Source organism: Apodemus sylvaticus, chromosome 1 (assembly GCF_947179515.1).
Source record: "Apodemus sylvaticus chromosome 1, mApoSyl1.1, whole genome shotgun sequence".
Classification (NCBI taxonomy): domain Eukaryota; kingdom Metazoa; phylum Chordata; class Mammalia; order Rodentia; family Muridae; genus Apodemus; species Apodemus sylvaticus.
In genome coordinates, this window is record NC_067472.1 from 75,489,138 (window position 1) to 75,506,181 (window position 17,044).

At 45.8% G+C, this 17,044-nt stretch overlaps 1 protein-coding gene across 3 annotated transcripts in view; it reads left to right on the plus strand.

Annotated features, from left to right (window-relative positions):
* Window positions 1-17,044, plus strand: part of Fgfr2 (fibroblast growth factor receptor 2) — a 105,477-nt gene that overhangs the window by 26,117 nt on the left and 62,316 nt on the right. For all 3 annotated transcript variants that reach the window (XM_052197289.1, XM_052197308.1, XM_052197299.1), the window contains one exon: window positions 10,929-11,098. In XM_052197289.1, coding sequence (XP_052053249.1) covers window positions 10,929-11,098 — 170 coding nt within the window. The remainder of the gene's footprint in view (window positions 1-10,928; window positions 11,099-17,044) is intronic.

The following is a 17,044-nucleotide window of genomic DNA, read 5'->3' on the forward strand; positions in this document are numbered from 1 at the left end:
GGAATTAGTTATGCTCTTTAGGTAGGGCTGGACTGTTCTAGAGAGAAGCTATATTGGCAACTGTTTTTGTTTGTTTTTTAACTTTATGTATTCAGTGTTATTGTGAAAGGCTATTTTTTTTGTCGCAAGTAAATTTAAATGGGTCATAAATAATAGCATTTACTGATTAAAATGAGCCTATGGTGATGTATCTTGACTGGTAAAAAGCCCTGCTTTCAATCCCCAACACTTCCTCAGCTGAGCATGGTGGCACATGCCCATAGTCTCAGGACCCCAGAGGTGGAGGCAGGAGGGTCAGAAAGAAAGCAGGTGCAATTAGAACAGCTCACAGTAAAATTAAGAGATTTTATTCTTAAATAAAATACTTTTCTTTAAAGGTTTGTTTATACATATGTATTTGTCTCTCTGTATGTATGTTCATATGTGCATTGCATCCCTTGGAACTGGACTTATGGGCAAGTGTAAGCTACTTTAGGTGGGTGCTGAGATTTGAACTCTGTTCCTCTATACAGAACAGCATGGACTCTTAACCACTGAGCAATCTTGCCAGCCCATAATAAAACAGTTCTTAAATAAAATATCACATACTTTCCCCTGCCCCAAGTACAGCACCTCCCATTGTGAACAACATTGGAGAGAGACCACTGAAGAGGCCACCTTGACTCAGCCTTAGAGACCAAAGCCTGTGGTCACTGGGGTTCACTGCAGGCCCTGGGACTTAGGGAAATGAATAAGGACACACCTCTATCATTGTGGTACTACACAGATCTTATTGTCCTAAACATTGTTGAGAATCACTTATTCACATACACTCCTGCCTGGCCCTTAGGCACCACAATATTTCTGTAGCTTTGCTTGTTCAGAAATATCATATGTTAGATTTACAGACCACATAGGCTTTTCAGATGGGCGTCTCCCCTCTAGTGCTGTGCATTACATTTCTTCTGAATCTCCCATAGACTTCAGCTAATTCTTTGCTTTGTCCTGAATGGCGCTCACTGGTTTGTGTGTACATGGGCTTATGCATTCCCCATTGAAAGATAGCTTAGCTGTTGCCTGGGCTCGGCAGTCACAAGTAGAGAGATGCCCTAAACAAGGTGTGGGTTTGTTTAGCTATACATTTCCTCTTTTTCCCTTTGGAACATGACAATTAGATGCTGTGGTAAGTTCAGAGTCATTGGAAGCTTGCCAAACCACTCTTCAAAGCAGCCAGAATGTTCTGCGGTGCCACCATCCACAAAGGAGAGCACCCCTTGCTTGGCGACCCTGGCACCATTTTGTGATGTTGGTGCTGTGAGTTTTTGCCCTTCTAGAACACATTTCCCTATGACCAGGAATGGGAAACATCTTTTCATGTGCCTGATTACCATCCCATATGTGCTTTGGCGAGCGCCTGACAAAGATTTTGGCTTATTTTTTAATTGGGTTGTTTGTTTTCTTATTGTTGAGTTTCAAGAGCTCATTGTATATTTTGGATAGCAGTCCTCTCTCTCTTTTCAAATCCTCTCTCCTGCTGTGTGAATACCTTTGTTTCAACAGTGTCTCACAGAGCAAGCATTTTTGAATTCACAGGAAGCCTTGCTTATCAGCTCTCTTGTGGGTCCCCTCGCCACTGGTGTTGAAGTCAGGAGCAAACCCAAGGGCAATCCTGTCGCTTTGTATGAGTTTTATAGTTTTGTGCTTTATGTTTATTTCCCAGTTGTGATCAGTTTGCAAGGTCTGTGTCTAGATTCATTTTGTTGCCTCTGAATGTTCAGTTATTCTTGTATCACTAACTGAAAGTACCACCTCTTAGCCTGTGATAGCTAAGGGGGGAATGTTGTTAGGTCCCGGGATGAATATTGTCACACCACTGAATTTTTTGGCTTTGCCCTAGTTCTCTCAACTGGCATAAAGAGAAATGATTTGGTTAATACAATTTTTACTCTAGGGAGAATGAACACTTAGGAATGTGGTTTTCAAAGTATGCCTGGACCAGCAGTGGATCACCTGGGTTCTCCCTAGATAGAGATGCACATTTCGTAAGCTTGTCCTTAGACCTAGTTAGTTAGAGATGTGTGTGTCTGTCTATCTGTCCATGTGTCTGTATGAGTGTGTTTCATTTTACATTAAGGTGTGAGAACTGCTGGGATAGGGGTATACACACACACACACACACACACACACACACAGATTTGCTCTAAACAGGCTCACACTACCATTCACGTTCATAAGAATCAAGAAGGCAGGGAAAGTGTGCGCTACTGTGAGGTGGGACAGCCTTGCAAAGGCCTGTTCCTGTTCCTACTGTCCTCTGATAGCATGAGGACTTAGCAGAGTGTGTCGTTCATAGTTACTGTTGGCTCTGCCTGAAGCAGGAGGTGGAACCCTCCCGAACCGACTCTGGAGGGCCCTGGTGCTGGCTGCTGGCTCAGGCACTGCCTTCAGGAACCCCTAATGCAGAGAGCAGCAAGTCTTGTTATAATGACCAGAAACCTATCTCAGGGAGTGAAGGGGGGATATCCAGCCACTCGCAGCCTGGTACCCATGGTCATGGAATGACAAGTTTGTGTGGTTGTTTATAGCTCTCAAATGATACTGTAGGTACCTCCATGACTGATTGAGACATCAGGTTCTACCCACTTGGTTTTGCTGGCACACCTGGGAACTGTTCTGTGCTGGGTCAAGTATGCTGCCTGACTACGTCACTAGGAGTCCATGTGATGTAATGCTGTGTAAGAGTAGGTATGGGTTATGTAACAACCAAGGCCAAGTGATAACAATCTCTTCGTGGCTCATACTGATGCGGACTTCCAGACCTTCTGCTGTGACTAAGTCTAACTGTCTGGCATCTGTGCAGAAGAGCCAGGCAGGAGAATGTGGTGCAATGGGTGCTACACTTTCACTTTGCAGTTGGGGGGAGGGGGTTGGTAATTAGCTCTCGAATGGCACCAGCTCTGTCCCCAAGATAGGTGCTGTGTGGCGATTAAGGGCTGGTGTTAGCTGTACCAGCCAGATACTGCTGCAGGGAGGGCCCTGTGAAACAGTAGATGCTACTTAAAGGGATAGCAGTTCTTAGCTGACTACTTGGCCTCTGCCATCTGTTAGCGTGATTAGGCTGCTCTGATTCACAGGTGCAGCCTGGGGCAGCTGAGATTAAGCAGCTGTGGCTTGTGTGTGCAGACAAAGAATGTCAGGGCTAGGACACTTGGCAAGGTGGGGAAGGGGATGTGACTATTGGAACTTTTGTTTTTTCCTCCTGCCACCTCAGGTGTCAAATACCTGACCTGATTGTTAGAGAAAACGCAGAAGTTCGAAATTCTTTGCATTTTCAACCACCTGGAAACATCCTTTTGTCCACACCAGATGTGCCTGGTGCCTCTGTTGTCTTGAGATGCCGCTTGGGGTGTGTGTTTGAATATTATTTGCCTTAAGTAAAGTTAGCCTCAGACAGGGTGGACTGTGGTAGTCTTGGGGCATGTGAGCACCGTTTCCCTGCTTCCTTTTGGGATACTTCATGTACCAAGTTTGTATCTTCTAGCTTGAAAAATGTCATATAGGACATCCCTTCTGTCAGATTGCCAGATAGTCATTTATCAGTGTAGGAAGGCAAACTTCCGTGATGCCCAGAGGTGGTCAGTCCCATGTAGTGTATAGACAGCACAAAAGCAACAAACCAAGAATTAAGAGGGCTGGAAGATGGTTCAGTGGGTAGAAAGGTACCTGCCACCAAGCCTGGTGACCCGAGTTATTCCTGGAACCTACTCAGTGGAAAGAGATAAAACATTCCTATAATCAGTGCCTTAGGGTTACTATTGCTGTGATAAAACAGCGGGACTAAAAACAAGTTGGGGAGGACAGAGTTTATCTGGCTCACAGTTCCATGTAGAAGCTCACCATCAACAGCAATGAAGGTAGGATCCTAGGGGCCGGAGCTGAGGTAGAGGCCATGGAGGGGTGCTGCTTACTGGCTTGCTCCCCCATGGCTTGCTCAGCCTGCTTTCTTATAGAACCCAGGACCACTAGCCTGGGAGCAAGAGGGAAGAGGTGTGTGGGACCACACACAATGGGCTGGGCCTTTCCCCCATCAATCAACCACTAATTAACAAAACACCCTATAGGCTTGCCCACAGTGGGGTTCTTTTGGAGGCATTTTCCCCTGCATTCCTGCACAGGCTGACAAGATAGATAGGCTTCCCTTCCTCTTTTAAATCAAGCCTTCCTGTCACAGGTGTGAAGTGTGTCCCTAGGTCACATTTTAGCACCTGACTAGCTAATGACCTCACACCTTGCCTGCACTAGCTCCTGAGTTCAGGAATCTGCTGACATCATCCTCAGGTCAACTGAACCTGTTTTCTCTGGACTGAACGGGTGATTGCTATGATTTTGCAATGTATCCAGACTAAGGGTGTACAAGTTTCTACATTTGTGCACCAGCATGGGAAAAGGTAGCTTACTTACTTAGTTCTTGCCTTCCCTGGGAATTTAAGTGTCTCCATAGATTACCTGGCAGCAGATTCGTGGAAGATTCTGAGAGTTAGTTCTTGGGTAGATCATGTTAGGCTCAAAGTTTGTCTCTCTTGCTTAAGTGGAGGGGTAGACAGCAGGACAAGATTCTGCTCTTTGGAGTGGTCCTTTCTAGTGGCAAGGGATTTTCCATTTTGTTTTCATCCCTGTGGAGACCTACAAACGCCACGTGCTCCACATCAGAGAGAAAGGCAGTTTTCTTTTCTTTTTTTTCCTGGGAGAGGGCTAGGAGGAACTAGGGATATAGTCTGAGGTCTCGGATCCTTTGACTGGTTACCTGGTTGCTATTAATAGTCCTGAACCATCACTGTTCTGATGATTGTGGGTTTTTTTGTTTTTTTGTTTTTTTTTTTAAGACAAAAGCGTGTAGGCTGCCGAATGTTCTGGAAATTCCTCCTAACTGAAACCTCATCAGTAGGTCCGTTCCGATGCCTTATCACAGAAGGCCCTGCTGGTGACCCTTGAACAGCTAGCTCTTCCTTCTCAACCCGGCCTGGTCAGCTGTACAGTTGCTGGCTGAGATGCCTTACCTTGCAGAACATCTTGGAGGCAACCTCCCAGGAGACTCTAGTCATTTCTCTTGTGAGTGATGTCACACCTCCCCTCTCCCCTGTTCCCCCCACCCCCCAACCCACCATGTGTTTCTGATTAAATACCTCACTGGTCAGTGAACTGTTTGATAGAGATTTCTAGAAGCCAGGCTATGGTGGTTTGAATAAAAATGCTCCCCAACCAAAGGCTTGTGTATTTGAACACTCAGTCACCAGGGAATGGCACTGTTTGGGAAGGATTAGGAGGTATGGCCTTGTTGGAAGAGGTGTGTCACCAAGATGGGCTTTGAGGTTTCTTTTTTGTTGTTGTTGTTGTTTTGTTTTTGTTTTTTTCAAGACGGGGTTTCTCTGTGTAGCCCTGGCTGTCCTGGAACTCACTCTGTAGAACAGGCTGGCCTCGGACTCAGAAATCCGCCTGCCTCTGCCTCCCAAGTGCTGGGATTACAGGTGTGCCCCATGCCTGGCCGTGTCTTTTTCTTGTTGCACGTGGATCAGGATGTAGAACTTTCGATTGACTTCTCTAGCGCCATGTGTGACTGCACACTGCCACGCTTCTTCTCACCATGATGATAATGGACTGACCTCTGACACTGTAAGCCAGCCCTCAGTTAAATGCTTTCTCTTATAAGAGCTGCATCTCATGGCGTCTCTTCATGGCGAGAGAAGACTCACTAAGACGCTACTCCTTTTTAAGTGACACTCTGGTCTAACTGCTAGATTTGGTCTCTCTCGATTCATATCAAACTGAAGTAGATGAATGTTGGTCTGTTGCAAGGATAGTGACCTTTAAAACAAAACAAAACAAACACATCAGGGGGCACAGCATTCAGATGTCCCGATTAGTGATATTTTTAAAAGCCCTAATTATAGACTTAAGTCAGGGGCCTTAGTGAGGCTTGAGGGAGTCGGGGAGACTTGATCTAAGAGCTGAAACAGCCTGTGCACTTTAAAAATTCTCCATCAATAAAAATACAGTTGGCAGTCGTCAGCCTCCCTGGCTCACATAAATCTTGAACTTTTGACTTAATTACTGTGGGAGAGTTCACAGGGCAGCCTGGTGTGGATAAAGAGCATTGCTAAGGGGGCTGGAGACTCCGGGCTAGCCTCGGCCTGGCTGCTGGCTTCATGACCTTGATCAAATCACTTAACCTTTCTGGGTGACATTGATTCTGTCGTCCATCAAGCCAGATGGAGGAACATTGTAATATGAGCCTCTGTTTTTCCTTTAAAATATTGGGCTGTGCTTGCATTTTGATTCTGGACCTAGAAGCCCGTAAACCTTAGCTGTCAATACTTGGCCGTGTAAGGTTTTTATGGGGGCAGGCCCAATAGCTTAAGTTTTTATCATTAAGGTTAAATTGCAGGGTCAACCCCCCTCCCCTTAGTCCTACCATTTGTTGACAAAAATCAATACCTGCATAGCACACAGAAGCCTGGAAAGAATATTGGAAGCTTCTCAGAAGAGCTTCCTAGGTTTAAAGGTTTGCCCAGTCACCCATCCTCCCGCTTTACCTTAGAGGCTGACTGCAGCTCAAGCTGTGGCCTATTTCATTCTATGCTTGCTAGCTGGTGGCCATCAGCAAGTGTTCTGATGGACAGACACCCATTGTGGAAGCTGGCATCGTTGACAATGCAACAGCCTATCTAGAGGAGGGAGGGTGGACCTTCGTGGTGGGACAGAGTGGTTAAGGATGGCCATGGGGTGCTTGTGTGTGTGGGGGGGCACTGAGTAGAGTTAGAGTCATTCAGTATTCAGTTGCATTTTAACAGAGTGAAAGGCTGCCTGGGCTGACTTCGGAGAGGTGATTGGTGCTGGTACAGAGGTGAATGGCTCTAAGGAGGTTGGCAGCATCTTTGTGATGGGATTTTATTTACTTCTTAGGATGCAACTCTCTGTTCTTTTGATTTGCTTCTTGTTAGTGTTTTGTGACTAATGGGACTTTTTTCGTTCGCTGTGTGTGCCGTGAGGAGATAGCTGGATGTCAGCGCCAAAGAGAAGTCTGCTCGTTTACTCCCAAGTGACTCAGTGCGCTTCACCCTTGGTGCCTTCGGAGGTCTATTCCGAAGTCCATTCTGATCAGTCACGTGACTTTGTGTGTGTTCTGTGTATTCCTAAGGTGATGCTGAGGGAGAGAGAGAGAAAGCAGCTGCTCCTGTTCCTGATTTCAGACAGCCTCATGTGCTCTTGGCTTGCAGACTCATTTCCAGTAAGGTTGTTGAATAACCTCGTGTGACCATCTGCTAGGTAGCAGGATGGTCTCCGCTTCTGCAGGTTTTTGCCCTGGTGCAGGAGTTCCTGCTCCATGGAATTTCTGAAATGCTCCCAAGCTTTGGGAGGATAGAGGCTGCCTTGCTTTCTCCAAGATGCCTGCTTCTTGTTTTCTCTGGTTGTAAATTCTAGTTATTTGGTTTCTGGACATTTGTATGTGGTTACTTTGGAAATGTCAGGAAACAGGAAGAGTCTGCAGAGAGTCCTGAGTATTGGACCTGCAATTCCAGCACTAGGGAGGATGAGGCAGGATTTTAATTTGAGACTAGCCTGGGCTACATAACAAGACTGTATGAAAGGACAGGAGGCTGCTGTGGCAGGAAGACAATAGGATGCTTGGATAGGGATATTCTTTTTCTAGATCGTGTAGCTCCTTTAAGTTCATATCAGGGAGAGCGATACAATAAAAATAATGTTATTGTTATAAGTAATAAAATGGTTTCATCTCTTCCTCAACCATCATGTTTAGTTTTTTTTTTTAAAAAAAAATATGCGCACTTGCCATCTTAAAGGGAGGTTTGGTTGTAAAGGTGTTTGTCTGGTGTAGCTCTCAATAGAGTGGCACTGGCCAGAAAGTCAGGAGCCCAGCAGAGCATTGGGGTGACCCTTCCCTGGCATACAGGTATCTCGAACAACTTAGCTCAATGACCTTTCAGCTCCTGGGACTGTTGTGAAATTCGGTTCCAGCTACAGACTTGTTGTGATTGGATTTCATCGTGCCCCCACCCACCGTGGGTCTCTGTGACTGAGGCGGGAAGCCATGCCCTCTGTGGTGTGTGGCTAGTGTCTGTTTTGTGTGAGCAGATTTTCTAGATGTAGTTTCACTCCAGGGAGGCAACCACCTGCTAGAAATCCCCACAGCATTCTTTTGTCCTTTTCTCTAAGTCATTCCCCGGCCACAGGATGAAGGCATAGGTGGCCGCAAGTCAGGGCCGTGCATTGCATGCAGCTGGGGAGCAGACCCCTGCGGTGGTGCAGCCTTGTTGATGGCTTAGAGTGGAAAAGAACATTCCTGATTCCTGAGGCCAACCCCTCCTTTTTGATCTCAGAGAACATGAAAATCATGCCTAATAGTTTGTAAGCACCTATTTGTTGGATTCTTTTATGTTTAAAAAAAAAAAAAGGGCATTCCAGAACTCAGCCCAGCAGTAATTGATGCTATCTGAAAGAGTGACTGCATTAATATTTAGCTAATTCATGTGAATAGGCCATTGTGTTTACTTAAACAAATGACATGAGTCCAGACACCTGACGGCATGAGGTATACTTTCCATTTAGGTCAGATTTGTTAAAGTCTTTGTGTAGGGACAAAGGTCATTATTTATTTGGGGATCTCAATGGCTGCTTTCAGTGGCTTTGGATGGATTTTTCTAAGTAGAAGCTTTTAAAATGGAAGATGCTTGAAATTGTTTCAGGGTATGCTAGGCCCTTGGGGTCTTGTGATAAGTGGGAGTCCAGTAGGCCCTCCCATCCCCCCCATGAGCTTTCAGAAGAATGGATGTGTTTATAAGCATTCAGTACCCAGGCTGCAAGGTCCTCTCATTGATGCATATCACAGGTGCATATCACAAATGCAACTGGATTGGTAAGAGCTTGTATAGCCTCTTTTCTTTTTTCTTTGCCTTTCTCTCTCACCTTCTCCCTTCCCCTCCTGCTCTCCTTCCCTTCTCCCCTCCCCCTCCTGCTTTCCCTCTGCTCCAAATGGGTAAGCAACTATGGCTTTGCACGGTCTTGATGTCATGAGGTTGCCACCGAAATCCCACCATCTTGACTCTTGGGGATGCATTAGCGTGAAGAAGATGCACTGTGGCCTTCATGAGGAATCTCAGCTTTGCCTCTTGTGGCAGCTGTCAAGAGCAGGGGATAGTGCAGTTATTCCAGAAAGTGATTGTTACAGGAGAGCTTGGCTCTTCAGGTTGACATATCTCCCCCAACCTCCATATGCTCCCTGACTGTGGCCATTTTGCCTCTGGTTTGTGGAGTGTGTGCGGCTCCTGCTGACCCTCACCATGTGGAAAGTATTTCTGTGGAAGTTCTGGACAATACTGAACGTTGAAGTGGTCACCCTAACTGACTATCTCAGATTCTAGTTTTTAGTGTCTAGAAGGTGGCGTAGCAGGCTTGACTTCATGGTGAACCTGGTCTGCATTAGCAAGGAAGACTAGGATAAGGACTGGGATTGGGGCATCAGACTGATGATCTTGGTTAAATGTCAGTTGCAAGTTTCTTGGTGCTGTGATGATTGGCAGGTAATGTCTTACCTCAGTTTCCTCGACCTGCAGCAGGGATGGCAATAGCTCCCTGGGGATTACTGGGATGTTGGGAGGCGTCCTGTGCATGCTAAGCATGTACAAGCTCTTAGAACAGTGCTTGGCAAGCAAGCACTGGGTCACTAGCAGCCCCGAGCCATTCGTCCAGGCGTGAGGAATTTATGGCAGCATTCTGGACGGAGGCTGCGGCACCTGTGTATAAGATGCACTGTGCTTGTTACTTGGTCATGGAAAGATCTACCTCCTTTTCTGGGCTTAATAAGTCACTTGTACCTGTGACTGAGGGCCACTTAGGGGACTTAGCATTTGATTAGTTGCCTCTTAATAAGTTTAGGCACGGTGTTAGGATTATAGTGCTTATAACTACCACTGGAAAGGAAAAAGTTCTCTTTCATTAAAAAAATTAAGATATATTTAACAATACAGTATTTTGATTTACCATATAAGATGCTAGGAAATTAATGATGGCTCCCTGGATCATTTTACCATGCTAAGATGACAACTTATGCTATCATTATCAATTGCCATTTATAGGACTGCTCGGGCTGGTTAAAAGGTTAGTCAGTAGGTGAAGTACTTACTCTGTAAGTATGAGGACTTGAGTTTGATTACCCAGAACCCATTAGAAAAAACCTGATATCATGACATATGCTTGTAATCCCAGGGCTGGGGAAATGGAAGCATACAGGTCCCTGGGAGCTCAGTGGCGGGCCAGCCTCACTTACCTGGGACATTCCAGGCCACTGAGAGACCTTGTCTAAAACAATAACATACTTATTTTTTTGGAACTTGAGGAACAGGCACCTGAGGTTGACCTCTGACCTAACACACATGCACATGCACCCGAACACCCCTCTGCCTGTGCCCACACAGAAAGAAAGTTCTGATCTGTAAATTGATATGGTCCCCGAGGACAGTTTATTTTTACAATGTGTATATTTGACCATTTAATAGGCGCGGTGATCTGAAATGATGTATTTTTGGAGGACTGAGCCTTTGTTATTACATGGACTGTTTCTGTGAATATAAAGTAGCATTTTAAAGCATGGTTTGACATGGAATTATTTTTTTGGCACCAGACAGGAGCACGAGAGAAGGTGCTTCTCATGCTTTTTTTCCCTGTTAATAGGCATAACCCAATAAGCAGCCCCTCTGGGGACCTTCTGCTAGGCCAGCTGGACCAGACTTCTGAAAATATTTTCCTAACATAAATATTATCCAAAGAGTCAAAAGAAAATCAGATCCTTTCCTGTACAGCAAAGCGGTTCTACCTTCGTTGAGTTGATGAGGCCGTTCCTTCATATACATATATTTCATTGTCTTCTGACTCAGGAGCACCATACTGGACCAACACAGAAAAGATGGAGAAGCGGCTCCATGCAGTCCCTGCTGCCAACACTGTGAAGTTCCGCTGTCCAGCTGGGGGGAATCCAACACCCACAATGAGATGGTTAAAAAACGGGAAGGAGTTTAAACAGGAGCATCGCATCGGAGGCTATAAGGTAGGACTGAGCTTCTAAAACCCTGTATTTCCAGATGTTTATTTTTTAAAGTCCTCTGGAATTGGCAGGACCAGAGGGAATATGTGTTTTTATAAAGACACAATGATTGTAATTGATCACGTCACTGTCTGATATGTTTAAGAGATCACCCCGGACGCCCCTGTAATTTTAAAGCTAGTCTCCATTTGCATTCTCCTTTACACGAGGAGAGTTTAATAACCAGGGGGTCGAAAGTTGAGGGTCTGTTTTCTATATGCTTTATGGCCTGTAAAACTTGAACTGGTGCAGCCAGCCTGTGAGGGTGGAATTGTAGTAAGAGTGAATAGCTTAGCTTAGAGGAGGGGAGGATGAACTAGTATTAGTTAATCTGGGGAGATGCTGGACAATGCCAGAAGCAGCTCCTGATTCTCCATCACCAAGGATGCTTAAGGGCCCATCAGAGAACGGCCTAAAACTTAGTCTCATCCCTTACTGAGGAGCTGGGTGACAGCATCTCTGTGTCCTCCTGGGATGGCTCCCCGGGATTGCTAAGTGTGGTTGTGCTCCTTCTTTCAGTGTTGGTGATTGAACATACCTAGGGGTGTTCCTTATGCTTTCGCTCATCCATTCAGCATCATTGATTAAGTATCCTCATATTGGACACTGCCTGAGCACTGAAGAAGCTATGCAAGCCAGACTAGATGTGGCCTCGAGTCAGAGGGAGCCTGGTGTGGCAGGGAAGCCAACTTGAGAGCTAGCAGTTAGATAAAGCTAAGGATGACGTCACAAGCATATGCTGTGTCCGATGGGCATGCAAGGAAGTGTGGTCTCGGCACAGTGGGAGAATAGAGAAGAACCAGGGATAGCCAGGTCTGGTGGCACATGCCTTCCGTGTGAGACCTCAGGGAGCGGAGGCAGGCTGGTCTCTTTGGGGATTAGCTGGAAAGTTGTGGTGGTGGTGGCAGTGGTGGTGGTTTTGGTTTAACTTTGTTTGAAAGAAAGAGATGGAATTTTCAAATTATTTAGTCTGGCCAGAATTATTTTAAGAATTTTGCACATGAAGAGGATTTAAGGGACCGTGTTCCTGTGCATTTGAAAATGGCAAGGGTGTATGAATTGTCAGTCACCGTGTAGCAAGCTGCTTCAAGTTGTGGCTTTACAGTCAGCACCTCACAGTTTTGCTGCAAACTCAAGTGCAGCCTAGTGGGGGTCTTTCCTCTAGGTTTCTCCCAGAACTATGCCAAAGTTTTAGTTAGGGCTAGGTTCTTGGCGGGGGAAGGAACTGTTCATTTGTCATTAGGACTCCCTCTCATGCTTCTTGCCACATGGGCCAGAGCATAGCCAGTGACATGGTACCAGCTGTCATCTCCAGGGTAAGCAGACAGAGGAGGTCGGTCGGAAGAACAAGTACCTCACAGCCTCTGCAACCTCACTGTAGGAGCAGCGTTCCAGCTCTTTCCCTCTTCCCTTTAATTAAACAGGTCCCCAGGGAGGAGCCGAGCCAAGGGCTGGCATGCCAAAAGTATCACTAAGACCCATCTTAGAAGCTTCCAGCGTGGGTAAAGAGAAGGCACGGCTGCCCAGTGTCTAAAAACCAGGTGGGAGGGGCGTTCTTGGAGGCAGCCTTGGGGTGTGGGCAGAATGCTCTCTCCCTGTGTTTAACCTGGCACTGTGGTACCCAGCCCCCGTGCCACCCTGCAGAACTATGTCAGCTTCCTCCCACCTGTCGGATGCCTGCGACTGGCTGAGCAGGCTTTCATCTTTAAAGGATTATTTGCTTCTGTAGTAATTTTTTGCCCCTTGGTTTTAACCTTTAAAAATGAGCACATGTCTAGGCCCAAACCTAGAAGAAGATGGAGAAAGCTTGTAAGACTTTGTCTAGGTTGGGAAGTTGAGTGCAAAGAAGGGCGGGTCTGCTGGACCACAGGCATGGGGACTCTTCAGGCCTCTGCTGCAATGTCTCCATGTTGTTAGAAGCAGCTCCTGTTTTTAGTTCAGTCCTTAGACAGTGGTATTGGAAGGTAGACTCTAAAATAAGTGAAAATAACCAAATGGCAAAGATTTCATTAGGTATTGCAGCTTAGAAAGGGAGAGTCACACCACATAAACTCTGCTCCCCCCAGACTGGTGCACCACTCTGACTTGCAGGGAAACTCAGAATTGATAACAGTTTCAACGTTTTGCTTACTTACTGTTTTACTGTGAGAATGGCGGTCAGGACCCTGGTAGGTAACTAATTCTGCTCAGGAAGACAACTCTTAAGCAGGTACCAAGTGTGCTTGTGAGTCTCTAGAGACTCGTGGTCTTAAAATAAATGGGCCGTACATCATTATCATGGGTAAGGAACATTTTGCAAATGTGAATGAGTGATTATGATTCCGGAGCTGTTAGACACTAGGCTTAATGAGGGAATGCCCTTGATTTTTAACAGGTGCAGGTAGCTTTAATTACCCGTGACAACGTTGTGCTAATTGAGAGCACCCAGGAGGACACCCCCTCTCCCCCCAAGATGGCTGTAGCCTATGAGGACACACGGCCAGGCTGTTTTGTGTTTTTAAGATTTATCTGTTTGTTTTTTGTATATGAGTGTCACCTGCATGTACACGAGTGTACCTGGGTGTACATGCATGTGTGCCTGATGCCCTCAGAGGTCAGAAGAAGGCGTTAGAACCCTGGAACTGGAATTGCAGTTGTGAGCCACCATGTAGGAACTGGGGTTTCTGCAAGAGCAGCTGATGTTCTTAACCACATCTCCCCAACCCTCCCACCAATCCTGGGAGTTTTTGTTAATCCGTGTTTGAGCTGTTTCTAGAGGGAAGGAGAAAGGAATTTGGATGAATAGGAGCAAAATTCTAACTCTAAAGGACATTTTGATGCTTACAAAATAAAGCCCAGAGGGATGGCTCAGTTGGTAAAGTGCTTGCTGTGCAAACATGAGGACCCGAGTTCAAGACTAGAACCCACCAAAACAAAAACAAAAAACAACAAACAAACAAACAAAAAACAAAGGGCAGATGCCATGGTGTGTGCCTGCAGTCCCAGGACTGGAGTTCAATCGCCAGCTAGTCTTGCCAAGTCAGGTTTGGTGAGCGATCCAGTCTCAAAAAATAAGGTAGAGAGGGAGATACCCAAATTATATCTCTGGGTCTCCACTCACATGCAGACAGAAACAAATACTTACATATGCCCACTCCCCAGAAAATAAGGGAAAGAGGGTGGACAGGATGAAGGGCGAGCGGCCTTTGGAATGTATGGCCCTGGCCTTTGTGCTCACCTGATCTTTCCCTGGTGCATGCAGAAAGAGGCTGTGGCCTGGTCACCCCTGAGGTGACCTGCCCAATGTAAATGATTGTGCAATAGAGATTTTCACATCAGGGCAATAAAGTTGACCCTGATAGGACATTCATTGTGGTGATGATACTGGAAATTTAGAAATTCTGCAGAGCCCCAGGGCTTTCTGGGAATTTGGAAAGTCTTAGCTTTCAGCTCAGCAAACATGTTCCCTAAAGCATAATTCTCACTGAAGATGCATTAAACCCTCCCAGGGCTCCTAGGTTGTGAAGGTTTGTAAACTTCCTCTGGGCTTTCATGGCACAGGGTTAGGTATCTTGGTCTCCGTGTGGGGTTCTCCTTTTGATTTTCCTTCACTGCTAAGTGAACGCCTAAAGAAAATGTACCTGCAAACACTTGACCTGAGGTGCTGTGTACAGACTATAGTTTTACGTGTCTCAACAACAGAAAGGAGAAACCTACTTAAAAAAAAAGCTTACTTTGTGTATGTGTGTGTGTGTGTGTGTGTGTGTTGTGTGTGTGTGATCTTGTTGAGGCCAGAGGACAACCTATGGGAGGGAATTGGTTTTCTCATTTCACCAGATGGGTCCCAGGAATCACACTCAGGCTATGGATCTTAGAGGCAGTTCCATGTCCTAAGACAGATACCTAATTGAAGAGCCTTACCCAACTCCAATGCCAGCCACAGAGAGGGCCTGCCAAGCCCCAACCCTCACCCCTCTGATTTCTGTCTGTTTGCCTCTTAATGAAGCAAGGTGTCAAGTTTTCCATGGTATGTTTTTCCAGCAAGCCAGAGACCTGGAAGTTTCCGTAAAGGAACATTGGTTATTTGTGTGACTTTTCTTGTTTCTTCATAAACCTGTCGCTCTGGAGCCCACACGGGGCTTGGATGGCCAGGCCAGTCCCTCAAGCTCTTCTGACTTGTTTATGGCTTTGTGGCCCTTGGCCACCACACCCCAGGATGCTTTGGAATGACTTATGCCTGAGGCCGCTGAAGGGGGAAACACAAAACCACTTGAAATCAGAGAATTAAGAAATGGGACCAAAACTTGAGCTGGAGGGATGGTTCAGTGGTTAAGAACATGTAGTGGTCAAGTTAGAGGATCTGGGTTCAGTTCTCAGCACCCAGAGATCTGGTGTGCCTCTGAGGGTGCCTGCATCTGCATGTGCATATCTTCCCACATAGAACACATGATTAAAACTTAAAAACAATCAAATCTTTAAAAAGGAACTCAGATTCCTTTCAGTGTAAGAGACAGGTAGAAATATTTGGCATTCTGCACCTCTGTCGTGTGTGTGTGTGTGTGTGTGTGTGTGTGTGTGTGTGTGTGTGTGGTATTCATTTGTTCTTCCAAGTTCTGTCACCTCTCTGGTTTATGATACTTAAAAAACAAATCAAAATAAACCCACCAAAACCTGTTCTAGAATACCTAGAATGCCATCTTCTTTGATCATTGTTTTTTAACCTCCAAGACCTCTTTTGTTACTCCAAATAAAATGTCTGCACCCATTAAGAAATGACCCCTTCCCCATCACTTGAGGGTTCTCAAGTCTATTTTTTTTGTCTTTAAATTTGCTTTTTCTTAGCACCTCCTGTAAAAGTGACCACAGGCTGTTTGCCTTTTATGTGCCCAGCTTATTCTACTTAATCGATTCAGGGTCCATCTATTTTACATTATAAATCAAGATTAATTGATTATTAATTAAATTATTAATTAATTTATTTTATGATTGATCAGCATCCCACCCAATGGCTATGCCCAGCACCTTTTGTTGTAGTTTATGTGAATGTGTCTGAGCCCTTGCCTTGAGGCCCTTGGGGTATATTGTTAGTGGGGTTGCTGGATCATAGGCAGTTCTTGAGGGTCAGTATGGTTAAAGAGCTGAATTCAGAAGGTGCTGAAGGCCCTGTTGCTCCCCAGTTTGTTAGCGCCTTCATTGCCTGAAGCTTGCATTTTGTGGTGTAAGACACACCTCCTCTGCCGAGAGTCAGGGCTTGTTTACTGATCTGAGTGTAGAGATTCAGTTTCCACCTGTGGTTGTAGATCAGTGGCTCTAAACCTTCCTAAAGGGGCAACTCTTTAATACAGTTCCTCCCGTTGTGGTGACCCCCCCCCCCAAACCGTAAGATTATTTTCGTTGCTATGTCATAACTGTAAGCGTGCTACTGCTGTGAATCATAGCAAATGGTCTTAGGTGAGCCCCTGTGAAAGGGTTCTCTGACCCCCAAAGAGGTCACGATGCACAGGTTGAGAACCACTGCGGTAGAAGGTCTGATGGTACAGTTCTCTGGATAACCCCACAGCAAAGCAAACCGCTACTCATCAATGCTGGTTTAAGCATTAACAAGTGTTTGCCTTCACATCTGGCTGATGACAGGCAGCTAAATGCAAGGCCCTCCACACACGTGTGAGACTTGTATACAGGTGCATTCAGAAGTGGTGCTTTGGCACCCCTAGGAGTCTCCTGGAAATAGAGCTCTGGGATGGAATAGTGAGATTTCATGTATCTTCTCAACCACGGGTGTATTTATAGATTGCCTTTCTGAAGCCTGGACTACAGGGATTTTTATTGCTGGGAAGTCACAGGGCATCTGTTGTCACATGGATACCTCCTTCGAGCTGGCTCAGGGCACAGCTTCTGGATGTTTATTCTACTTGTTAGCGAACACCTGGG